Below are 26,942 nucleotides of genomic sequence, written 5' to 3' on the forward strand. Positions count from 1 at the left end.
CAAACTAAGATGATAATAAACAAACCTATATTTATTGTCTTATAGTCCTATCGAATTTGATTCTCCTCTATCAGGCTAAGTAACTTTTGATTAATTTAAACAATCTGAAATTGAGGGCTGGATTTTACCAGCACTGAGGAGGTTGGTTTGGAGGCAGGACTGCTGGGAAAATCAAAAAGAATGGGAGCGGGTACCCCGCTCCCAACCCACCTCCAACCAATCTTGCTGGGAGTCTGGTCCCCGACTTGCACAGGGACCTGACTCATAGCGGCAGGAAGAGGATTATAGCCACTTAACTGCCTGTTAACAGGTAGTTAACAGGCAGTTAAGAGGATTTTTCCAACTTTTAGACTTCTGCTGCTGGCTTCTCAATGTCGGGAAACCCCGCCCGGGTAAATGAGTGGAGCTGTGGGTCTGTTGTAATGTTTGTGCATAGATGACCACTGCAGAAGTGGTGTGAAGGATCCAATGGGACACTGGTGAGTATCAGAGGTAAGGAAATGTTGTGAAAGTCATTTTTAATATGTTTAGATTTTTCTGTAGGTGACAAGTTTTGAAGTGTTTGTGTGGCCTCACCTCAATGGGAGATGTGACAGATCGATTCTGTACCTTCACCTGCAGCTGCCATCTGTTTCATCCTAAGGAGACAGTCACTGGAGAGCCAGGGTGCAAGGGCTCACCTTTGTACAGTGATTGTCAGTCTTTGACAGCACCTCAATGCTGTCAAACACAGTCAATCATCTGTCAAACATAGATGGTTCATGTGCCTTTAGGAAAACCGGCAGATGAAGCATCATCAACTGACGTCATCTGACACCAGCTTTCCCTTAATTGGCCAGCAAGCCCGCAGGGTGGGCTAAACAAGGCCAATCAGGTGATAATAGAGTCTTTGCATTGGACGTCGCTGGGGGCGGGATTAGAACCCGAAAGGCAGCAGCCCCGCCCCGAACTCGTCTCGTTGAGTAAAATCCAGCCCCGCGAGTTTAAATGTCTGACAACATGAGGAAATCATGAAAGTGAATTAAATCCTACCAATATAGAAGATGGGAATTAAACCAAAACTACAACAGTCTTTCAGGCAGCAAAGATGGTGACACAAAAAGGCTTTGTTTTCGAACACAAACAAATGAAAGTTTCTTTCAAAGTTTCTTTCCATTCAGACATGAACCAGTGCCTCACTGTTTTGGGATGTAACATAAACTAATGCAAATTTCACAACACCACCCCCACCACCATCCTCCCCTGACACTGTGCAACAGGCTCCTGCGCCTCTTTGCACCAGAGAAAAATATTTCAGGGTAATTAATGTGCAGTAGGTGGGCAAGTAAGCCAACTTTTCACCCGTTCGTTGATTTGAATGGGTAGGTGAAACATGCAGCGAAGCCGACGCACAGTCGGAACTTCACAGTTCGTAACTTTGGAATTTAACACATGCGGAAATCCTGAACTTGCAGTCATTTTCAAAGGCGGTATGGCGATGCACTATTAGAGTGCACCATCATAATGACCATAAATTCAGGGCCATTGAGCAATGGCGAGTCCAGAACTGCAAAACACAGCCCATTGTTTAGAAACTGTGAAAGGTACTTGAAATTTCATGGTAACTCACTGATTTACTACAATAGTTTTAACATATTCTGCAATCAATAAATCCCGATTGCGTAGGGACACAGAAAATTGTAGTGAATCTCTGATTGCTTAGTAATTAAGGAGAACCAACCATTTTGCAAAGAACAATCTAGAGTGTGCAGGGCAATGAGAACTGGTAGTTGAAGGGTAATTTTCCAATCAGCAATTGCAGAGAATCCGTATATTTGAAGATTTCCTACCATCACAAAGAGAAGTGTTGTTTATGTTGATGCGGAAGCCAGGACGACAACTGCAGGTGTAGTTTCCAATTGTATTGTTGCAGATTTGTTGACAGGTTGATGTGTTGGTTGCGCATTCATTGATATCTGGGGAAAAAAGTCCAATTACTCCTCGCTCAGTTTGAATGACATTTGGCTGTACATTGTTAACCTAAATCACATGTTTTCAACACATCACGATGCACTATATAATGTCAGATCCCTCTTTACATTCAGCAGATACATCATTCGTGTTGTTTCCCTTTAAAATATAAAATCAGCATCACAAAACCATACTGTAAGGGGTCGTTTTAACGAGCTTGTGGTGTGCGAGATCGGTTTTTGATTTTTGCGAATCCTACAATACTAAATGTATGGATGCTATTGGGTGTGACTTTCGTCACCTGCCCTCACCAAATGATAATGTTCCCGCCCCTATTGATTATAAATGACAAGAACCTTGGCTCTGAATTCGCGGTCGGTGGCGTAGCTAATGAGGACGCTGCCAATATCCGAATGAAAGCTGTATTACCACATACAAACACTCCCATCAAAAATGTCCTTGTAAACGCAGCAGAGATGTGCGCAGCATAGAGACCTACGGATCCCAGGGGCGCACCATTGTGTGTACGTGAACCTGGGATCATGTGGGGCGGGGCTCCATTCCTGACTCTTAGCCAATCAGGAAATAGAGGAGATTGCTGATTTGCTCACAACTCATTTTACTAATTTCGCAGCCAGAAATGTTATTTTATTAATAAATTCCGATCATTGTATTAGTATATAACACCCAAACCAAGATGATAATACACAAACCTATATTTATTGTCTTAGAGTCCTATCGAATTTGATTCTCCTCTATCAGGCTAAGTAACTTTTGATTAATTTAAACAATCTAAAACTGAGGGCTGGATTTTACCAGCCCTGAGGAGGCGGGTTTGGAGGTGGAACTGCTGGGAAAATGAAAAAGAATGGGAGCGCGTCCTGAACCCGCTCCCAACCCACCTCCAACCAATCTTGCTGAAAGTCAGGTCCCTGATTTGTGCAGGGACCCGACTCCTAGCGGCGGGAAGAGAATTATAGCCACTTAACTGCCAGTTAACAGGTAGTTAACAGGTAGGTAACATGCAGTTAAGAGACTTTTTTCAATTTTCAGACTTCTGTTGCCGGCTTCTTGATATCGGGGAACCCCGCCCGGGTAAATGAGGGGTGCTGTGGGTCTGTTGTAATGTTTGTGTGTAGATGACAGCTGCAGAAGTGATGTGAAGGATCCAATGGGACACTGGTGAGTATCAGATGTAAGGAAATGTTTGGAAGGTCATTTTTAATGTGTTTAGATTTTTCTGTAGGTGGCAAGCTTTGAAGTGTTTGTGTGGCATCGCCTCAATGGGAGAAGTGACAGATCGCTTCTGTACCCTCTCCTGCAGCTGCCATCTGTTTCATCCTAAGCAGAGAATCACTGGAGAGCCTGGTTGCAAGCACTCAACTTTGTACCGCTTCTTAACTGCCTGTTAACTACTTGTTTAAGTGAGTTTAAATGTCTGATAGCATGAGGAAATCATGAAAGTGAATTGAATCCTATCAATAAAGAATTTGGGAATTAAACCAAAACTACAACAATCTTTCAGGCAGCAAAGATGGTGACATAAAAAGGCTGTGTTTTCAAACTCAAAAGAAATGAAAGTTTCTTTCAAAATTTCTTTCCACTCAGACATGAACCAGCACCTCATTGTTATGGGCTGTAGCATAAACGAATGCAATTTTCTCAACTACCCCACATCCCCTTCCCCTGATGCTGTGCAACAGGCTCCTGCGCCTCTTTGCACCAGGCGAAAAACATTCTGGTTAATCAATGCGCAATGAGTGAGCAATTAGCCCAACTTTTCTCCTGTACGTTGATTTGAATGGGTAGGTTAAATGTGCTGTGAAGTCGACGCAAAGTCCGGTCTTGACAGATCGCAACTTCGGAATTTAGCACATAGAGAAATCCCAAACTTGCGGTCATTTTCAAAGCCGGTATGACGATGCACTCTTAGAGGACACCATCATACCGACCGCAGATTCAGGGCCATTGAGTAATGGCGAGTCCAGAACTGCTTACCACAGACCATTGATCAGAAATTGTGAAAGGTACGTGAAGAATCATTGTAACTCACTGATTTGCTACAATAGTTTTAACATATTCTGCAGTCAATATATGCCTATTGTGTAGGGACACAGTTAATTGTCGTGAGTCTCTCATTATTTAATTATTAAGAAGAACAAAAAAACTTTGCTTGAATACATCTAGAATATGCAGGGCAACGGGAAATGCTAGTTGAAGGATCATTCTCAAATTATCATTTACAGAGAATCTGTATATTTGAAGATTTCCTACCATCACAAAGAGAAGTGTTGTTAATGTTGGTGCTGAAGCCAGGACCGCAACTGCAGGTGTAGTTTCCAACTGTATTGTTGCAGATTTGTTGACAGGTTGATGTGTTGGTTGCGCATTCATCGATATCTGGAGAAAAAAGTCCAATTACACCTCGCTCAGTTTCAGTGACATTTGGCCATACATTGTCAACCTAAATCACATGTTTTCAACACATCACGATGCACTGTATAATGTCAGATTCCTCTTTACATTCAGCAGCAATATCATTAGTGTTGTTTCCCTTTAAAATATAAAATCAGCATTATAAAACCTTACTAAATGTATGGTTACTATTGGGTGTGACTTTCGTCACCTGCCCTCACCAAATGATAATGTTCCCGCCCCTATTGATTTAAAAATGATAGGAACATTGGCTCTGAAATCGCGGTCGGTGGCGTAGCTAATGAGGACGCTGCCAATATCCGAATGAAAGCCGCACTTACCACATGCAAACACTCCATCAAAAATGTCCTTGTAAACGCTGCAGAGTTGTGCGCAGCATAGTGACCCACGGATCCCAGGGGCGCACCATTGTGTGTATGTGAACCTGGGATCATGTGGGGGCGGGGCTCCATTCACTTCCTGGCTCTTAGCCAATCAGGAAACAGAGGAGATTGCTGATTTGCGCATAACTCACTTTACTAATTTAGCAGCCAGAAATGTTATTTTATTAATAAATTCCGATCATTGTATTAGTATATAACACCCAAACTAAGATGATAATAAACAAACCTATATTTATTGTCTTATAGTCCTATCGAATTTGATTCTCCTCTATCAGGCTAAGTAACTTTTGATTAATTTAAACAATCTGAAATTGAGGGCTGGATTTTACCAGCACTGAGGAGGTTGGTTTGGAGGCAGGACTGCTGGGAAAATCAAAAAGAATGGGAGCGGGTACCCCGCTCCCAACCCACCTCCAACCAATCTTGCTGGGAGTCTGGTCCCCGACTTGCACAGGGACCTGACTCATAGCGGCAGGAAGAGGATTATAGCCACTTAACTGCCTGTTAACAGGTAGTTAACAGGCAGTTAAGAGGATTTTTCCAACTTTTAGACTTCTGCTGCTGGCTTCTCAATGTCGGGAAACCCCGCCCGGGTAAATGAGTGGAGCTGTGGGTCTGTTGTAATGTTTGTGCATAGATGACCACTGCAGAAGTGGTGTGAAGGATCCAATGGGACACTGGTGAGTATCAGAGGTAAGGAAATGTTGTGAAAGTCATTTTTAATATGTTTAGATTTTTCTGTAGGTGACAAGTTTTGAAGTGTTTGTGTGGCCTCACCTCAATGGGAGATGTGACAGATCGATTCTGTACCTTCACCTGCAGCTGCCATCTGTTTCATCCTAAGGAGACAGTCACTGGAGAGCCAGGGTGCAAGGGCTCACCTTTGTACAGTGATTGTCAGTCTTTGACAGCACCTCAATGCTGTCAAACACAGTCAATCATCTGTCAAACATAGATGGTTCATGTGCCTTTAGGAAAACCGGCAGATGAAGCATCATCAACTGACGTCATCTGACACCAGCTTTCCCTTAATTGGCCAGCAAGCCCGCAGGGTGGGCTAAACAAGGCCAATCAGGTGATAATAGAGTCTTTGCATTGGACGTCGCTGGGGGCGGGATTAGAACCCGAAAGGCAGCAGCCCCGCCCCGAACTCGTCTCGTTGAGTAAAATCCAGCCCCGCGAGTTTAAATGTCTGACAACATGAGGAAATCATGAAAGTGAATTAAATCCTACCAATATAGAAGATGGGAATTAAACCAAAACTACAACAGTCTTTCAGGCAGCAAAGATGGTGACACAAAAAGGCTTTGTTTTCGAACACAAACAAATGAAAGTTTCTTTCAAAGTTTCTTTCCATTCAGACATGAACCAGTGCCTCACTGTTTTGGGATGTAACATAAACTAATGCAAATTTCACAACACCACCCCCACCACCATCCTCCCCTGACACTGTGCAACAGGCTCCTGCGCCTCTTTGCACCAGAGAAAAATATTTCAGGGTAATTAATGTGCAGTAGGTGGGCAAGTAAGCCAACTTTTCACCCGTTCGTTGATTTGAATGGGTAGGTGAAACATGCAGCGAAGCCGACGCACAGTCGGAACTTCACAGTTCGTAACTTTGGAATTTAACACATGCGGAAATCCTGAACTTGCAGTCATTTTCAAAGGCGGTATGGCGATGCACTATTAGAGTGCACCATCATAATGACCATAAATTCAGGGCCATTGAGCAATGGCGAGTCCAGAACTGCAAAACACAGCCCATTGTTTAGAAACTGTGAAAGGTACTTGAAATTTCATGGTAACTCACTGATTTACTACAATAGTTTTAACATATTCTGCAATCAATAAATCCCGATTGCGTAGGGACACAGAAAATTGTAGTGAATCTCTGATTGCTTAGTAATTAAGGAGAACCAACCATTTTGCAAAGAACAATCTAGAGTGTGCAGGGCAATGAGAACTGGTAGTTGAAGGGTAATTTTCCAATCAGCAATTGCAGAGAATCCGTATATTTGAAGATTTCCTACCATCACAAAGAGAAGTGTTGTTTATGTTGATGCGGAAGCCAGGACGACAACTGCAGGTGTAGTTTCCAATTGTATTGTTGCAGATTTGTTGACAGGTTGATGTGTTGGTTGCGCATTCATTGATATCTGGGGAAAAAAGTCCAATTACTCCTCGCTCAGTTTGAATGACATTTGGCTGTACATTGTTAACCTAAATCACATGTTTTCAACACATCACGATGCACTATATAATGTCAGATCCCTCTTTACATTCAGCAGATACATCATTCGTGTTGTTTCCCTTTAAAATATAAAATCAGCATCACAAAACCATACTGTAAGGGGTCGTTTTAACGAGCTTGTGGTGTGCGAGATCGGTTTTTGATTTTTGCGAATCCTACAATACTAAATGTATGGATGCTATTGGGTGTGACTTTCGTCACCTGCCCTCACCAAATGATAATGTTCCCGCCCCTATTGATTATAAATGACAAGAACCTTGGCTCTGAATTCGCGGTCGGTGGCGTAGCTAATGAGGACGCTGCCAATATCCGAATGAAAGCTGTATTACCACATACAAACACTCCCATCAAAAATGTCCTTGTAAACGCAGCAGAGATGTGCGCAGCATAGAGACCTACGGATCCCAGGGGCGCACCATTGTGTGTACGTGAACCTGGGATCATGTGGGGCGGGGCTCCATTCCTGACTCTTAGCCAATCAGGAAATAGAGGAGATTGCTGATTTGCTCACAACTCATTTTACTAATTTCGCAGCCAGAAATGTTATTTTATTAATAAATTCCGATCATTGTATTAGTATATAACACCCAAACCAAGATGATAATACACAAACCTATATTTATTGTCTTAGAGTCCTATCGAATTTGATTCTCCTCTATCAGGCTAAGTAACTTTTGATTAATTTAAACAATCTAAAACTGAGGGCTGGATTTTACCAGCCCTGAGGAGGCGGGTTTGGAGGTGGAACTGCTGGGAAAATGAAAAAGAATGGGAGCGCGTCCTGAACCCGCTCCCAACCCACCTCCAACCAATCTTGCTGAAAGTCAGGTCCCTGATTTGTGCAGGGACCCGACTCCTAGCGGCGGGAAGAGAATTATAGCCACTTAACTGCCAGTTAACAGGTAGTTAACAGGTAGGTAACATGCAGTTAAGAGACTTTTTTCAATTTTCAGACTTCTGTTGCCGGCTTCTTGATATCGGGGAACCCCGCCCGGGTAAATGAGGGGTGCTGTGGGTCTGTTGTAATGTTTGTGTGTAGATGACAGCTGCAGAAGTGATGTGAAGGATCCAATGGGACACTGGTGAGTATCAGATGTAAGGAAATGTTTGGAAGGTCATTTTTAATGTGTTTAGATTTTTCTGTAGGTGGCAAGCTTTGAAGTGTTTGTGTGGCATCGCCTCAATGGGAGAAGTGACAGATCGCTTCTGTACCCTCTCCTGCAGCTGCCATCTGTTTCATCCTAAGCAGAGAATCACTGGAGAGCCTGGTTGCAAGCACTCAACTTTGTACCGCTTCTTAACTGCCTGTTAACTACTTGTTTAAGTGAGTTTAAATGTCTGATAGCATGAGGAAATCATGAAAGTGAATTGAATCCTATCAATAAAGAATTTGGGAATTAAACCAAAACTACAACAATCTTTCAGGCAGCAAAGATGGTGACATAAAAAGGCTGTGTTTTCAAACTCAAAAGAAATGAAAGTTTCTTTCAAAATTTCTTTCCACTCAGACATGAACCAGCACCTCATTGTTATGGGCTGTAGCATAAACGAATGCAATTTTCTCAACTACCCCACATCCCCTTCCCCTGATGCTGTGCAACAGGCTCCTGCGCCTCTTTGCACCAGGCGAAAAACATTCTGGTTAATCAATGCGCAATGAGTGAGCAATTAGCCCAACTTTTCTCCTGTACGTTGATTTGAATGGGTAGGTTAAATGTGCTGTGAAGTCGACGCAAAGTCCGGTCTTGACAGATCGCAACTTCGGAATTTAGCACATAGAGAAATCCCAAACTTGCGGTCATTTTCAAAGCCGGTATGACGATGCACTCTTAGAGGACACCATCATACCGACCGCAGATTCAGGGCCATTGAGTAATGGCGAGTCCAGAACTGCTTACCACAGACCATTGATCAGAAATTGTGAAAGGTACGTGAAGAATCATTGTAACTCACTGATTTGCTACAATAGTTTTAACATATTCTGCAGTCAATATATGCCTATTGTGTAGGGACACAGTTAATTGTCGTGAGTCTCTCATTATTTAATTATTAAGAAGAACAAAAAAACTTTGCTTGAATACATCTAGAATATGCAGGGCAACGGGAAATGCTAGTTGAAGGATCATTCTCAAATTATCATTTACAGAGAATCTGTATATTTGAAGATTTCCTACCATCACAAAGAGAAGTGTTGTTAATGTTGGTGCTGAAGCCAGGACCGCAACTGCAGGTGTAGTTTCCAACTGTATTGTTGCAGATTTGTTGACAGGTTGATGTGTTGGTTGCGCATTCATCGATATCTGGAGAAAAAAGTCCAATTACACCTCGCTCAGTTTCAGTGACATTTGGCCATACATTGTCAACCTAAATCACATGTTTTCAACACATCACGATGCACTGTATAATGTCAGATTCCTCTTTACATTCAGCAGCAATATCATTAGTGTTGTTTCCCTTTAAAATATAAAATCAGCATTATAAAACCTTACTAAATGTATGGTTACTATTGGGTGTGACTTTCGTCACCTGCCCTCACCAAATGATAATGTTCCCGCCCCTATTGATTTAAAAATGATAGGAACATTGGCTCTGAAATCGCGGTCGGTGGCGTAGCTAATGAGGACGCTGCCAATATCCGAATGAAAGCCGCACTTACCACATGCAAACACTCCATCAAAAATGTCCTTGTAAACGCTGCAGAGTTGTGCGCAGCATAGTGACCCACGGATCCCAGGGGCGCACCATTGTGTGTATGTGAACCTGGGATCATGTGGGGGCGGGGCTCCATTCACTTCCTGGCTCTTAGCCAATCAGGAAACAGAGGAGATTGCTGATTTGCGCATAACTCACTTTACTAATTTAGCAGCCAGAAATGTTATTTTATTAATAAATTCCGATCATTGTATTAGTATATAACACCCAAACTAAGATGATAATAAACAAACCTATATTTATTGTCTTATAGTCCTATCGAATTTGATTCTCCTCTATCAGGCTAAGTAACTTTTGATTAATTTAAACAATCTGAAATTGAGGGCTGGATTTTACCAGCACTGAGGAGGTTGGTTTGGAGGCAGGACTGCTGGGAAAATCAAAAAGAATGGGAGCGGGTACCCCGCTCCCAACCCACCTCCAACCAATCTTGCTGGGAGTCTGGTCCCCGACTTGCACAGGGACCTGACTCATAGCGGCAGGAAGAGGATTATAGCCACTTAACTGCCTGTTAACAGGTAGTTAACAGGCAGTTAAGAGGATTTTTCCAACTTTTAGACTTCTGCTGCTGGCTTCTCAATGTCGGGAAACCCCGCCCGGGTAAATGAGTGGAGCTGTGGGTCTGTTGTAATGTTTGTGCATAGATGACCACTGCAGAAGTGGTGTGAAGGATCCAATGGGACACTGGTGAGTATCAGAGGTAAGGAAATGTTGTGAAAGTCATTTTTAATATGTTTAGATTTTTCTGTAGGTGACAAGTTTTGAAGTGTTTGTGTGGCCTCACCTCAATGGGAGATGTGACAGATCGATTCTGTACCTTCACCTGCAGCTGCCATCTGTTTCATCCTAAGGAGACAGTCACTGGAGAGCCAGGGTGCAAGGGCTCACCTTTGTACAGTGATTGTCAGTCTTTGACAGCACCTCAATGCTGTCAAACACAGTCAATCATCTGTCAAACATAGATGGTTCATGTGCCTTTAGGAAAACCGGCAGATGAAGCATCATCAACTGACGTCATCTGACACCAGCTTTCCCTTAATTGGCCAGCAAGCCCGCAGGGTGGGCTAAACAAGGCCAATCAGGTGATAATAGAGTCTTTGCATTGGACGTCGCTGGGGGCGGGATTAGAACCCGAAAGGCAGCAGCCCCGCCCCGAACTCGTCTCGTTGAGTAAAATCCAGCCCCGCGAGTTTAAATGTCTGACAACATGAGGAAATCATGAAAGTGAATTAAATCCTACCAATATAGAAGATGGGAATTAAACCAAAACTACAACAGTCTTTCAGGCAGCAAAGATGGTGACACAAAAAGGCTTTGTTTTCGAACACAAACAAATGAAAGTTTCTTTCAAAGTTTCTTTCCATTCAGACATGAACCAGTGCCTCACTGTTTTGGGATGTAACATAAACTAATGCAAATTTCACAACACCACCCCCACCACCATCCTCCCCTGACACTGTGCAACAGGCTCCTGCGCCTCTTTGCACCAGAGAAAAATATTTCAGGGTAATTAATGTGCAGTAGGTGGGCAAGTAAGCCAACTTTTCACCCGTTCGTTGATTTGAATGGGTAGGTGAAACATGCAGCGAAGCCGACGCACAGTCGGAACTTCACAGTTCGTAACTTTGGAATTTAACACATGCGGAAATCCTGAACTTGCAGTCATTTTCAAAGGCGGTATGGCGATGCACTATTAGAGTGCACCATCATAATGACCATAAATTCAGGGCCATTGAGCAATGGCGAGTCCAGAACTGCAAAACACAGCCCATTGTTTAGAAACTGTGAAAGGTACTTGAAATTTCATGGTAACTCACTGATTTACTACAATAGTTTTAACATATTCTGCAATCAATAAATCCCGATTGCGTAGGGACACAGAAAATTGTAGTGAATCTCTGATTGCTTAGTAATTAAGGAGAACCAACCATTTTGCAAAGAACAATCTAGAGTGTGCAGGGCAATGAGAACTGGTAGTTGAAGGGTAATTTTCCAATCAGCAATTGCAGAGAATCCGTATATTTGAAGATTTCCTACCATCACAAAGAGAAGTGTTGTTTATGTTGATGCGGAAGCCAGGACGACAACTGCAGGTGTAGTTTCCAATTGTATTGTTGCAGATTTGTTGACAGGTTGATGTGTTGGTTGCGCATTCATTGATATCTGGGGAAAAAAGTCCAATTACTCCTCGCTCAGTTTGAATGACATTTGGCTGTACATTGTTAACCTAAATCACATGTTTTCAACACATCACGATGCACTATATAATGTCAGATCCCTCTTTACATTCAGCAGATACATCATTCGTGTTGTTTCCCTTTAAAATATAAAATCAGCATCACAAAACCATACTGTAAGGGGTCGTTTTAACGAGCTTGTGGTGTGCGAGATCGGTTTTTGATTTTTGCGAATCCTACAATACTAAATGTATGGATGCTATTGGGTGTGACTTTCGTCACCTGCCCTCACCAAATGATAATGTTCCCGCCCCTATTGATTATAAATGACAAGAACCTTGGCTCTGAATTCGCGGTCGGTGGCGTAGCTAATGAGGACGCTGCCAATATCCGAATGAAAGCTGTATTACCACATACAAACACTCCCATCAAAAATGTCCTTGTAAACGCAGCAGAGATGTGCGCAGCATAGAGACCTACGGATCCCAGGGGCGCACCATTGTGTGTACGTGAACCTGGGATCATGTGGGGCGGGGCTCCATTCCTGACTCTTAGCCAATCAGGAAATAGAGGAGATTGCTGATTTGCTCACAACTCATTTTACTAATTTCGCAGCCAGAAATGTTATTTTATTAATAAATTCCGATCATTGTATTAGTATATAACACCCAAACCAAGATGATAATACACAAACCTATATTTATTGTCTTAGAGTCCTATCGAATTTGATTCTCCTCTATCAGGCTAAGTAACTTTTGATTAATTTAAACAATCTAAAACTGAGGGCTGGATTTTACCAGCCCTGAGGAGGCGGGTTTGGAGGTGGAACTGCTGGGAAAATGAAAAAGAATGGGAGCGCGTCCTGAACCCGCTCCCAACCCACCTCCAACCAATCTTGCTGAAAGTCAGGTCCCTGATTTGTGCAGGGACCCGACTCCTAGCGGCGGGAAGAGAATTATAGCCACTTAACTGCCAGTTAACAGGTAGTTAACAGGTAGGTAACATGCAGTTAAGAGACTTTTTTCAATTTTCAGACTTCTGTTGCCGGCTTCTTGATATCGGGGAACCCCGCCCGGGTAAATGAGGGGTGCTGTGGGTCTGTTGTAATGTTTGTGTGTAGATGACAGCTGCAGAAGTGATGTGAAGGATCCAATGGGACACTGGTGAGTATCAGATGTAAGGAAATGTTTGGAAGGTCATTTTTAATGTGTTTAGATTTTTCTGTAGGTGGCAAGCTTTGAAGTGTTTGTGTGGCATCGCCTCAATGGGAGAAGTGACAGATCGCTTCTGTACCCTCTCCTGCAGCTGCCATCTGTTTCATCCTAAGCAGAGAATCACTGGAGAGCCTGGTTGCAAGCACTCAACTTTGTACCGCTTCTTAACTGCCTGTTAACTACTTGTTTAAGTGAGTTTAAATGTCTGATAGCATGAGGAAATCATGAAAGTGAATTGAATCCTATCAATAAAGAATTTGGGAATTAAACCAAAACTACAACAATCTTTCAGGCAGCAAAGATGGTGACATAAAAAGGCTGTGTTTTCAAACTCAAAAGAAATGAAAGTTTCTTTCAAAATTTCTTTCCACTCAGACATGAACCAGCACCTCATTGTTATGGGCTGTAGCATAAACGAATGCAATTTTCTCAACTACCCCACATCCCCTTCCCCTGATGCTGTGCAACAGGCTCCTGCGCCTCTTTGCACCAGGCGAAAAACATTCTGGTTAATCAATGCGCAATGAGTGAGCAATTAGCCCAACTTTTCTCCTGTACGTTGATTTGAATGGGTAGGTTAAATGTGCTGTGAAGTCGACGCAAAGTCCGGTCTTGACAGATCGCAACTTCGGAATTTAGCACATAGAGAAATCCCAAACTTGCGGTCATTTTCAAAGCCGGTATGACGATGCACTCTTAGAGGACACCATCATACCGACCGCAGATTCAGGGCCATTGAGTAATGGCGAGTCCAGAACTGCTTACCACAGACCATTGATCAGAAATTGTGAAAGGTACATGAAGAATCATTGTAACTCACTGATTTGCTACAATAGTTTTAACATATTCTGCAGTCAATATATGCCTATTGTGTAGGGACACAGTTAATTGTCGTGAGTCTCTCATTATTTAATTATTAAGAAGAACAAAAAAACTTTGCTTGAATACATCTAGAATATGCAGGGCAACGGGAAATGCTAGTTGAAGGATCATTCTCAAATTATCATTTACAGAGAATCTGTATATTTGAAGATTTCCTACCATCACAAAGAGAAGTGTTGTTAATGTTGGTGCTGAAGCCAGGACCGCAACTGCAGGTGTAGTTTCCAACTGTATTGTTGCAGATTTGTTGACAGGTTGATGTGTTGGTTGCGCATTCATCGATATCTGGAGAAAAAAGTCCAATTACACCTCGCTCAGTTTCAGTGACATTTGGCCATACATTGTCAACCTAAATCACATGTTTTCAACACATCACGATGCACTGTATAATGTCAGATTCCTCTTTACATTCAGCAGCAATATCATTAGTGTTGTTTCCCTTTAAAATATAAAATCAGCATTATAAAACCTTACTAAATGTATGGTTACTATTGGGTGTGACTTTCGTCACCTGCCCTCACCAAATGATAATGTTCCCGCCCCTATTGATTTAAAAATGATAGGAACATTGGCTCTGAAATCGCGGTCGGTGGCGTAGCTAATGAGGACGCTGCCAATATCCGAATGAAAGCCGCACTTACCACATGCAAACACTCCATCAAAAATGTCCTTGTAAACGCTGCAGAGTTGTGCGCAGCATAGTGACCCACGGATCCCAGGGGCGCACCATTGTGTGTATGTGAACCTGGGATCATGTGGGGGCGGGGCTCCATTCACTTCCTGGCTCTTAGCCAATCAGGAAACAGAGGAGATTGCTGATTTGCGCATAACTCACTTTACTAATTTAGCAGCCAGAAATGTTATTTTATTAATAAATTCCGATCATTGTATTAGTATATAACACCCAAACTAAGATGATAATAAACAAACCTATATTTATTGTCTTATAGTCCTATCGAATTTGATTCTCCTCTATCAGGCTAAGTAACTTTTGATTAATTTAAACAATCTGAAATTGAGGGCTGGATTTTACCAGCACTGAGGAGGTTGGTTTGGAGGCAGGACTGCTGGGAAAATCAAAAAGAATGGGAGCGGGTACCCCGCTCCCAACCCACCTCCAACCAATCTTGCTGGGAGTCTGGTCCCCGACTTGCACAGGGACCTGACTCATAGCGGCAGGAAGAGGATTATAGCCACTTAACTGCCTGTTAACAGGTAGTTAACAGGCAGTTAAGAGGATTTTTCCAACTTTTAGACTTCTGCTGCTGGCTTCTCAATGTCGGGAAACCCCGCCCGGGTAAATGAGTGGAGCTGTGGGTCTGTTGTAATGTTTGTGCATAGATGACCACTGCAGAAGTGGTGTGAAGGATCCAATGGGACACTGGTGAGTATCAGAGGTAAGGAAATGTTGTGAAAGTCATTTTTAATATGTTTAGATTTTTCTGTAGGTGACAAGTTTTGAAGTGTTTGTGTGGCCTCACCTCAATGGGAGATGTGACAGATCGATTCTGTACCTTCACCTGCAGCTGCCATCTGTTTCATCCTAAGGAGACAGTCACTGGAGAGCCAGGGTGCAAGGGCTCACCTTTGTACAGTGATTGTCAGTCTTTGACAGCACCTCAATGCTGTCAAACACAGTCAATCATCTGTCAAACATAGATGGTTCATGTGCCTTTAGGAAAACCGGCAGATGAAGCATCATCAACTGACGTCATCTGACACCAGCTTTCCCTTAATTGGCCAGCAAGCCCGCAGGGTGGGCTAAACAAGGCCAATCAGGTGATAATAGAGTCTTTGCATTGGACGTCGCTGGGGGCGGGATTAGAACCCGAAAGGCAGCAGCCCCGCCCCGAACTCGTCTCGTTGAGTAAAATCCAGCCCCGCGAGTTTAAATGTCTGACAACATGAGGAAATCATGAAAGTGAATTAAATCCTACCAATATAGAAGATGGGAATTAAACCAAAACTACAACAGTCTTTCAGGCAGCAAAGATGGTGACACAAAAAGGCTTTGTTTTCGAACACAAACAAATGAAAGTTTCTTTCAAAGTTTCTTTCCATTCAGACATGAACCAGTGCCTCACTGTTTTGGGATGTAACATAAACTAATGCAAATTTCACAACACCACCCCCACCACCATCCTCCCCTGACACTGTGCAACAGGCTCCTGCGCCTCTTTGCACCAGAGAAAAATATTTCAGGGTAATTAATGTGCAGTAGGTGGGCAAGTAAGCCAACTTTTCACCCGTTCGTTGATTTGAATGGGTAGGTGAAACATGCAGCGAAGCCGACGCACAGTCGGAACTTCACAGTTCGTAACTTTGGAATTTAACACATGCGGAAATCCTGAACTTGCAGTCATTTTCAAAGGCGGTATGGCGATGCACTATTAGAGTGCACCATCATAATGACCATAAATTCAGGGCCATTGAGCAATGGCGAGTCCAGAACTGCAAAACACAGCCCATTGTTTAGAAACTGTGAAAGGTACTTGAAATTTCATGGTAACTCACTGATTTACTACAATAGTTTTAACATATTCTGCAATCAATAAATCCCGATTGCGTAGGGACACAGAAAATTGTAGTGAATCTCTGATTGCTTAGTAATTAAGGAGAACCAACCATTTTGCAAAGAACAATCTAGAGTGTGCAGGGCAATGAGAACTGGTAGTTGAAGGGTAATTTTCCAATCAGCAATTGCAGAGAATCCGTATATTTGAAGATTTCCTACCATCACAAAGAGAAGTGTTGTTTATGTTGATGCGGAAGCCAGGACGACAACTGCAGGTGTAGTTTCCAATTGTATTGTTGCAGATTTGTTGACAGGTTGATGTGTTGGTTGCGCATTCATTGATATCTGGGGAAAAAAGTCCAATTACTCCTCGCTCAGTTTGAATGACATTTGGCTGTACATTGTTAACCTAAATCACATGTTTTCAACACATCACGATGCACTATATAATGTCAGATCCCTCTTTACATTCAGCAGATACATCATTCGTGTTGTTTCCCTTTAAAATATAAAATCAGCATCACAAAACCATACTGTAAGGGGTCGTTTTAACGAGCTTGTGGTGTGCGAGATCGGTTTTTGATTTTTGCGAATCCTACAATACTAAATGTATGGATGCTATTGGGTGTGACTTTCGTCACCTGCCCTCACCAAATGATAATGTTCCCGCCCCTATTGATTATAAATGACAAGAACCTTGGCTCTGAATTCGCGGTCGGTGGCGTAGCTAATGAGGACGCTGCCAATATCCGAATGAAAGCTGTATTACCACATACAAACACTCCCATCAAAAATGTCCTTGTAAACGCAGCAGAGATGTGCGCAGCATAGAGACCTACGGATCCCAGGGGCGCACCATTGTGTGTACGTGAACCTGGGATCATGTGGGGCGGGGCTCCATTCCTGACTCTTAGCCAATCAGGAAATAGAGGAGATTGCTGATTTGCTCACAACTCATTTTACTAATTTCGCAGCCAGAAATGTTATTTTATTAATAAATTCCGATCATTGTATTAGTATATAACACCCAAACCAAGATGATAATACACAAACCTATATTTATTGTCTTAGCGTCCTATCGAATTTGATTCTCCTCTATCAGGCTAAGTAACTTTTGATTAATTTAAACAATCTAAAACTGAGGGCTGGATTTTACCAGCCCTGAGGAGGCGGGTTTGGAGGTGGAACTGCTGGGAAAATGAAAAAGAATGGGAGCGCGTCCTGAACCCGCTCCCAACCCACCTCCAACCAATCTTGCTGAAAGTCAGGTCCCTGATTTGTGCAGGGACCCGACTCCTAGCGGCGGGAAGAGAATTATAGCCACTTAACTGCCAGTTAACAGGTAGTTAACAGGTAGGTAACATGCAGTTAAGAGACTTTTTTCAATTTTCAGACTTCTGTTGCCGGCTTCTTGATATCGGGGAACCCCGCCCGGGTAAATGAGGGGTGCTGTGGGTCTGTTGTAATGTTTGTGTGTAGATGACAGCTGCAGAAGTGATGTGAAGGATCCAATGGGACACTGGTGAGTATCAGATGTAAGGAAATGTTTGGAAGGTCATTTTTAATGTGTTTAGATTTTTCTGTAGGTGGCAAGCTTTGAAGTGTTTGTGTGGCATCGCCTCAATGGGAGAAGTGACAGATCGCTTCTGTACCCTCTCCTGCAGCTGCCATCTGTTTCATCCTAAGCAGAGAATCACTGGAGAGCCTGGTTGCAAGCACTCAACTTTGTACCGCTTCTTAACTGCCTGTTAACTACTTGTTTAAGTGAGTTTAAATGTCTGATAGCATGAGGAAATCATGAAAGTGAATTGAATCCTATCAATAAAGAATTTGGGAATTAAACCAAAACTACAACAATCTTTCAGGCAGCAAAGATGGTGACATAAAAAGGCTGTGTTTTCAAACTCAAAAGAAATGAAAGTTTCTTTCAAAATTTCTTTCCACTCAGACATGAACCAGCACCTCATTGTTATGGGCTGTAGCATAAACGAATGCAATTTTCTCAACTACCCCACATCCCCTTCCCCTGATGCTGTGCAACAGGCTCCTGCGCCTCTTTGCACCAGGCGAAAAACATTCTGGTTAATCAATGCGCAATGAGTGAGCAATTAGCCCAACTTTTCTCCTGTACGTTGATTTGAATGGGTAGGTTAAATGTGCTGTGAAGTCGACGCAAAGTCCGGTCTTGACAGATCGCAACTTCGGAATTTAGCACATAGAGAAATCCCAAACTTGCGGTCATTTTCAAAGCCGGTATGACGATGCACTCTTAGAGGACACCATCATACCGACCGCAGATTCAGGGCCATTGAGTAATGGCGAGTCCAGAACTGCTTACCACAGACCATTGATCAGAAATTGTGAAAGGTACGTGAAGAATCATTGTAACTCACTGATTTGCTACAATAGTTTTAACATATTCTGCAGTCAATATATGCCTATTGTGTAGGGACACAGTTAATTGTCGTGAGTCTCTCATTATTTAATTATTAAGAAGAACAAAAAAACTTTGCTTGAATACATCTAGAATATGCAGGGCAACGGGAAATGCTAGTTGAAGGATCATTCTCAAATTATCATTTACAGAGAATCTGTATATTTGAAGATTTCCTACCATCACAAAGAGAAGTGTTGTTAATGTTGGTGCTGAAGCCAGGACCGCAACTGCAGGTGTAGTTTCCAACTGTATTGTTGCAGATTTGTTGACAGGTTGATGTGTTGGTTGCGCATTCATCGATATCTGGAGAAAAAAGTCCAATTACTCCTCACTCAGCTTGAGTGACATTTGGCTGTACATTGTCAACCTAAATCACATGTTTTCAACATATCATGATGCACTGTATAATGTCAGATTCCTCTTTACATTCAGCAGCAATATCATTAGTGTTGTTTATCGTTAAAGTATAAAATCAGCATTATAAAACCTTACTAAATGTATGGATACTATTGGGTGTGAGTTTCGTCACCTGCTCTCACCAAAATAAAATGATCCCGCCCCCATTGATTATAAATGACAGGAACATTGTTTCTGAATTCGTGGTCGGCGGCGTAGCTAATGAGAACGGCGCCAACATCCGAATGAAAGTCACACTTACCTCATGCGAACCCGCCATCAAAAATGTCCTTGCAAACGCTGCAGAGTTGTGCACAGCATAGAGGCCCACGGATCCCAGGGGCGCACCACTGTGCGTATGTGAACCTGGGATCACGTGGGGCGGTGCTCCTTTCACTGCCTGGCTCTTAGCCAATCAGGAAACAGAGGAGATTGCTGATTTGCCCACAACTCATTTTAATAATTTAGCAGCCAAAAATGCTATTTTATTAATAAATTACAATCATTGTAATAGTATTTAATACCCAAACCAAGATTATATTAAATAAAGCTATAATAATGCGCAGCAGGTGGGCAATTAGCCCAACTTTTCACCAGTACGTTGATTTGAATGGATAGGTGAAACGTTTAGTAAAGCCGAAGGACAGTCGGATCGTGACAGATCGCAACTTCGGAATTTAGCACATGCGGAAATCCCGAACTTGCAGTCATTTTCAAAGCCGGTGTGATGTTGCACTCTTAGGGCTGGATTTTGTCAAAGGGGGCGTGTTGGGGGTGGGACTGCTGGTTGTTGGGTTTCAGTCCCGCCCCCAACGACGTCTGGCCAATCCACGCTATTTTCCCTTGATTGACCTGGTTAAACCCGCCAATTAAGGGAAAGCCGGTGACAGAGGACGTCAAGGTATCACGTTTCATCTCTCAAAAATTTTTGACAGATGAATTGTCAGCGTTTGACAGCTTTGAGAGTGCTGTTTTATTAATAAATTGTAATAGTATTTAACACCCAAACTAAGATTATAATACACAAACCTATAATTACAATCTTATAGTCCAAGCAAATTTGTTTCTCCTCTATTAGACTAAGTAATATTTGTATAATTGACATAATCTAAAATCGAGAGTTTAAATGTCTGATAACATGAGGAAATCATGAAGCTGAATTAAATCGTATCAATATAAAAGTTGGGAATTAAACCGAAACTACAAAAGTCTTTTAGGCAGCAAAGACGGTGACACAAAAAGTCCTTGTTTTCAAGCTCAATCGAATGAAAATTTCTTTCAACGTTTCTTTCCATTCAAACATTAAAGTGGACTGGAAAAAGAACTTAAAGGGTAAGACATTTGAAATGCAGTGGCGGACATTTAAGGAGATATTTCATAACACTCAACAAAAATATATTCCAGTGAGAAAGAAAGATTTTAAGAGAAGGGAACACCATCCGTGGCTCACTAAGGAAGTAAAGGATGGTACCAAATTGAAAATGAAGGCATACAATGTTTCCAAGATTGGTGGGAGACCAGAGGATTGGGAAATTTTTAAAAGCCAGCAAAGGCTGACGAAAAAAATAGTAAAGAGAGAGAAGATGAATTATGAGAGTAAACTGGCAGGAAATATTAAAACAGATAGTAAGAGCTTCTACAGGTATCTAAAAGGGAAGAGAGTAGCTCAAGTAAGCATTGGTCCCTTAGAGGATGAAAATGGGGAATTAATAATGGGGAACGGGGAAATGGCAGAGACTCTCAACAAATATTTTGTATCTGTCTTCATGGTAGAATACACTAACAACATCCCAATAATGGATAATCAAGGGGCCACAGGGAGGGGGGAACTAAAGACAATCATTATCACTAAGGAAAAAGTACTTGGTAAAATAATGGAACTAAAAGACGACAATCCCCTGGACCAGATGGCCTGCATCGCAGGGTCTTAAAAAAGTGGCTACAGAGATAGTGGATGCATTGGTTGCAATATACCAAAATTCCCTGGACTCTGGAGAGGTCCCAGCGAATTGGAAAACCGCAAATGTAACACCCCTATATAAGAAAGAAGGGAGACAGAAAGCAGGAAACTATAGGCCAGTTAGCCTAACATCTGTCGTTGGGAAAATGCTGGAGTCCTTCATTAAGGAAGCAGTAGCAGGGCATTTGGAAAATCATAATGCAGAAAATCAAGCAGAGTCAGCATGGTTTTATGAAAGGGAAATCATGTTTAACAAATTTGCTGGAGTTCTTTGAGGATGTAACGAGCATGGTGGACAAAGTTGAGCCAGTGGATGTGGTGTATTTGGATTTCCAGAAGGCATTTGGTAAGGTGCCACATAAAAGGTTACTGCATAAGGTCTTCCTGTCAAATCTATGAATACAGGTTCCCTGCAACCATTGGCGCTCCATGGCCCACGTGATCCCAGGGGACGCTTCGAACTAACTGCGCCCCTGGGATATGCAAGCACTGCACGCCAGCAGTTGCAGCAGGCCCAGGATCAGAATCCCACGTGTGCCCACAGCACAACGGCCGGCGCGCTAGGTAAGTGCAGGTCGGAGGCTTGCACCTGCGGGAAGCCTCCGACTCGAATTTCTGGGCCATTATTTAAATGGAGAGAGATTACAAAATGCTACAGTTCAGAGGGACCTGGGGCCCCTTATGCATGAAACACAAAAAGTTAGCATGCAGGTACAGCAAATAATCAAAAAGGCAAATGGAATGTTGGCCTTTATTTCAAGGGGGTTGGAGTATAAAAGCAGGGAAGCCTTGCTACAACTTTACAGGGTATTGGTGAGGCCACACCTTGATTACTGCGTACAGTTTTGGGCCGAGAAATTTGGTGGGCTGCGCCACCAGTTAGCGCCTAAAGAGGGCACTCAGTGGCTTTAGCGCCACTGGCCGCACTTCACGCGATATTTAGCTGGGGCGCTAATGGTGGCGTTAGCCTGTTGCGCTGCGCCGCCACCGATGACGTCATCAGTGTGCGCAGCGCCCCGCTACCACCCTGATCATGATATATGGCAGCCACCGCCTCTGTAGCGCCGTTCGCAAATGGCGCCCGGTTCACGGGGCCTACCTGTGGCGGCAGTGGCGCAAATTAAGGTGGAGGTGTGGGCGGCCATTTTCTTCGGCGGCCGCCTGCCAGCACCTCCGTCCCCGGCCTCCTGATCGCCCCCCGCGGCATTGCCGGATGTTTTCTGAGAGCCCGGCTCTTCTCCTCGGTGCCGGGCTCTTTTGCCGGCACTCGCGATCTCCGATCGCGCTGGTGCAGGCCACTCCCCCTTAAGAATGGGAGGAAGGCCTGCAGTACGGCAGCGCGCCGTCGCTGCAGCACGTTGCATTGCGATATTCAGTTTCAGCACCCTAAGAGGGACGCGGAGTGCCTCGAGCCTCGCCCCGTGTCCCTCTTGGGGCCCTCAAGCTGAATTTCCGGCGGTCGCTAATGCTCTAAACGCTGCGCTAAATCCGGCGCCCAGGCGACCTTGGCGCCTCGTTTGCAGCTCCACCCAATTTCTCCCCCTTGGTCTCCTTATTTAAGGAAGGATATACACCATTGGAGGTAGTTCAGTGACGATTCACTAGGTTAATTCCAGAGATGAGGGGGTTGACTTATGAGGAAAGGTTGAGCAGGCTGGGCTGATACTCATTGGAATTTAGAAGAATGAGAGGTGATTTTATCTATATATATAAAGCGGTTCTTCTGTCTGTCTGTCATGCCGTCTGTCTGTATTGAATAAACTCGAAAGTTATAGAGCGTGCCTACACGTGTGTTACGTCGAAAGAAAGCTGACGATTCCAGAACTGTCCTAAGCGTATTTACGTTTCGGCCGGACAAAAATTGCGCCCGCGGTATCCAAAAAACGTTCAACATTCCGCTCATTATCCGCTCATTAGCATCGAGTGACGTCGAGGTCAACCAATCGTACGGCGGGTTGCTGGTGCGTGCGGCCGGGCCCTCCTACGGTCGAGTGACGGGACGATTGACCAATCCTACGCTTCGGTGACCTGACAGTCCACCAATCGGTGCCTGTGTGGGCGGGCCTTATCGTTCTGAACCGAGGTGAGTCGCCGCCATCTTGATTCCAAACTTTTCCTTTCTTTTTCCCGCTTTCTGCGTCTTTAAAAAAAAAGTTCCTTTTAAAACAGAAATTCTTTTAAAAAAAAGTTAATTACTTTCAGAAATTGTTTTAAAAAAAAGTTAATTACTTTCTAAGTCTTTCATCTAATCTCATTAATTTTCCTACCTTTCCCCGTTTTTGCAGGTAGGCCTCTAAGCCTGGGCGTCTGTTGCCAGCCATGCTGGACCCTAGGCAATTGTTTTGTGGCAAGCTCCTCCCACCCCTCACCCCCCACCCTTCGGTCTCCCCCATCACGTGATGGTTGACCAATCCTATGGCGTGTGTGGGCGGGGCCTGATGCTTAATAAGACAGAATAAATAAAAGTTACTTCAGTCTTCGCGAGCACTGGAGTGACTGCAGCAACTATTGCAACGTAAGTGAAGAGATAGAGAATAAATAATTCAGTTTTTATATCTTCTAACTTTATATCTTCTTTCCTTAAAAACTTTCGGCTTTTGTATATCTTCTAACTTTATATCTTCTTTCCTTAAAAAACTTTCGATTTTCAAAAAGGCGAAAGTTTTTTAAGGAAAGAACATATAAAGTTAGAAGATTTCCGATTTTGTACTTTGCAGGTACTTTTTTTAAAAGTAAAGAAATTTTGCAGTTTTTATTAAGAATTTTTTTTTTTCCAAGCTTCCAACCGACATGAGAAAATGGCCGCCGGCTTCTTCATGCACCTTCAAGGCTGGCTGCACCCGCCCTGAAGGCTGGCAGACAGCTTTTTTATCTTTCTGTCCCCGCCCCCTATCCCCTCTCCTCAGCCACCACCCCCCCCTCTCAAGGGTTAACCCGGCAACCCGCTCTGGAGATCGGGAGCCGAGGAGGGTTACCCCGGCAACTGGGCCCGGCCATCTTTCATCCTGGCAGCAGTTCAATGCAGTGACACCACAGCGCCATATTTGATCCTGGCAGTACGACACTTTCCTCGTGACGCCATCTTTGATCATGGCAGAACTTCAATGTGGGCCTGAACAGCGCCATCTTTAGTCTGGGCTACCCGGTTTCTTCCTCCTTCCCTCTCTCCTTCCCCCTCCCTCCCTCTCTCTCTCCCCTCCCTCTCCCTGTCCCCCTCTCTCCCTTCCCCCTCTCTCCCTTCCCCCTCTCTCCCTTCCCCCTCTCTCCCTTCCCCCCTCTCCCTTCCCCCCTCTCCCTGCCCCCCTCTTCCCTGCCCCCACCCTCTCTCCCTTCCCCCACCCTCTCTCCCTTCCCCCACCCTCTCTCCCTGCCCCCACCCTCTCCCTCCCCTCCTCTCTCCCTCCCCCTCTCTCCCTCCCCCCATCTCTCCCTCCCTTCCCCCACTCTCTCTCCCTCCCCCTCTCTCCCTCCCTCCCCCCCCTCTCTCTCTCCCTCCCCCCCTCTCCCTCCCCCCCTCTCTCTCCCTCCCCCCTCTCCCTCCCCCCTCTCTCTCCCTCACCCCCACTCTCCCTCCCCCTCTCTCTCCCTCCCCCCCACTCTCCCTCCCCCTCTCTCTCCCTCCCCCCCTCACTTCCTCCCCCCCTCTCTCTCTCTCCCCCCCTCTCTCTCTCCCTCCCTCCCCCCCCACTCTCTCTCCCTCCCCCCCACTCTCTCTCCCTCCCCCTCTCTCTCCCTCCCCCCACTCTCCCTCCCCCTCTCTCTCCCTCCCCCCCTCACTTCCTCCCCCCCTCTCTCTCTCCCCCCTCTCTCTCTCCCTCCCTCCCCCCCACTCTCTCCCTCCCACTCTCTCTCCCTCCCCCCACTCTCTCTCCCTCCCCCCTCTCCCTCCCCCCTCTCCCTCCCCCCTCTCCCTCCCCCCCCCTCTCCCTCCCCCCCCTCTCCCTCCCCCCCTCTCCCTCCCCCCCTCTCCCTCCCCCCCTCTCCCTCCCCCCTCTCCCTCCCCCCTCTCCCTCCCCCCCTCTCCCTTCCCCCCTCTCCCTTCCCCCCTCTCCCTTCCCCCCTCTCCCTCTCCTCCCCCCCTCTCGCTCCCTCCCTCCCCCCCTCTCTCTCCCTCCCTCCCCCCCTCTCTCTCCCTCCCTCCCCCCCTCTCTCTCCCTCCCTCCCCCCTCTCTCTCCCTCCCTCCCCCCCTCTCTCTCCCTCCCTCCCCCCCTCTCTCTCTCCCCCCTCCCCCCTCCCTCTCTCTCTCCCCCTCCCCCCTTCCCCTCACCCCTTCCCGTCACCTCCCTCCCCCCTCCCCTCCTCCTCCCCCTCCCCCTCCTCCTCCCCCTCCCCTCCTCCTCCCCCTCCCCTCCTCCTCCCCCTCCCCCTCCCCTCCTCCCCCTCCCCTCCCCTCCTCCCCCTCCCCCTCCCCTCCTCCCCTCACCTCCCCTCCCCTCCTCCTCCCCCTCCCCTCCCCCTCCCCCTCCCTCCCCTCCCCTCCTCCTCACCTCCCCTTCCCCCCCTCTTCCCCCCACCTCCCCCTCTTCCCCCCACTCTTCCCCCCCGTCGCGCTCTCTCTTCCCCCCCCAGTCGCGCTCTCTCTTCCCCCCCCCAGTCGCTCTCTCTCTTCCGCCCCCCCAGTCGCTCTCTCTCTTCCGCCCCCCCAGTCGCTCTCTCTCTTTCCCCTCCCCCAGTCGCTCTCTCTCTCTCCTCTCCCCCCCCCCCCAGTTGCTCTCCTCTCTCTCTCTCTTCCAACAACAACATGCCCTCGAAAAAAGCCTCGGCACCGCCGGGCACTCCAGCTAGTTGAAACATATAAGATACTGAGGGGGCTCAAAAAAGTAGATGCAGAGAGGATGTTTCCCCTCGTGGGGAAATCTATAACTCGGGTGCATAGTTTCAGAATAAAGGGTCCCCCTCTCTCAGAGGGTTGTAAATCTGTGGAATTCTCTGCCGCAGAGAGCTGTGGAGGCTAGGTCATTAAATACATTTGAGGTGGAGATAGACAGATTTTTGCAAGATAAGAGAGTGAAGGGTTATGGGGAACGGGCAGGGAAGTGGTTTTGAGCCCAAGATCAGCCATGATCTTATTGAATGGAGAAGCAGGCTTGAGGGGCCAAGTGGCCTATTCCTGTATCTATTTCTTATGTTCTTATGTTCTTACACGAACCAGTGCCTCATTGTAATGGGCTGTAGAATAATCCAATGCAATATTCTCAACTCCCGCCCCACCCCCCTCCCCTTATGCTGTGAAACAGGCTCCTGCGCCTCTTTCCACCAGACGAAAACATTTTCAGGGTAATTAATGCGCAGTAGGTGGACAATTAGCCCAACTTTTCGCCAGTGCATTCATTAGGGTAGGTGAAACGTGCAGTGATATCGACGCACAGTCAGAACTTGACAGATCACAACTTCGGAATTTAGCACATGTAGAAATCCCGAACTTGCAGTTAGTTTCAAAGCCGGTATGACGACGCACTCTTAGAGTACATCATCATACCGACCGCAAATGCAGGGCCATTGAGTAATGGCAAGGCCGGAACTGCAAAACACAACCCATTGATTAGAAACTGTGAAAGGTACTTGAAATTTCATGGTAACTAACTGATTTGCTACAACATTGTTAACATATTCTGCAATCAATATATC

General features: G+C 45.1%; 1 protein-coding gene across 1 annotated transcript; it reads right to left on the reverse strand.

The window, feature by feature from the left end:
* Positions 1 to 1,788: 1,788 nt before the first annotated feature.
* On the reverse strand, positions 1,789 to 24,395 carry LOC147115642 (uncharacterized). Its single transcript, XM_085990182.1, has 9 exons — positions 24,374 to 24,395; positions 19,135 to 19,260; positions 16,740 to 16,865; positions 14,165 to 14,290; positions 11,770 to 11,895; positions 9,195 to 9,320; positions 6,800 to 6,925; positions 4,225 to 4,350; positions 1,789 to 1,955 (listed from the first exon to the last, which is right to left on the reverse strand). The coding sequence occupies exons 1-9, from the start codon at positions 24,393 to 24,395 to the stop codon at positions 1,789 to 1,791; spliced, it is 1,071 nt and encodes a 356-aa protein (XP_085846308.1).
* Between the last annotated feature and the right edge of the window lie 2,547 nt (positions 24,396 to 26,942).

Source organism: Somniosus microcephalus, chromosome 6, assembly GCF_052327205.1.
Source record: "Somniosus microcephalus isolate GS21.2 chromosome 6, FLI_Smic_1.0, whole genome shotgun sequence".
Taxonomy (NCBI): Eukaryota; Metazoa; Chordata; class Chondrichthyes; order Squaliformes; family Somniosidae; genus Somniosus; species Somniosus microcephalus.

What these genes read in the sequence shown, in the direction of transcription:
- LOC147115642 (XM_085990182.1), bottom strand. Translation starts at nt 24,395, where the DNA reads ATGGCGTCACGAGGAAAGTGTC. An exon ending in CAACACTTCTCTTTGTGATG is followed by an intron (nt 14,291 to 16,739) that starts GTAGGAAATCTT and finishes TTTTTTCTCCAG; the next exon opens with ATATCGATGAATGCGCAACC. An exon ending in CAACACTTCTCTTTGTGATG is followed by an intron (nt 11,896 to 14,164) that starts GTAGGAAATCTT and finishes TTTTTTCCCCAG; the next exon opens with ATATCAATGAATGCGCAACC.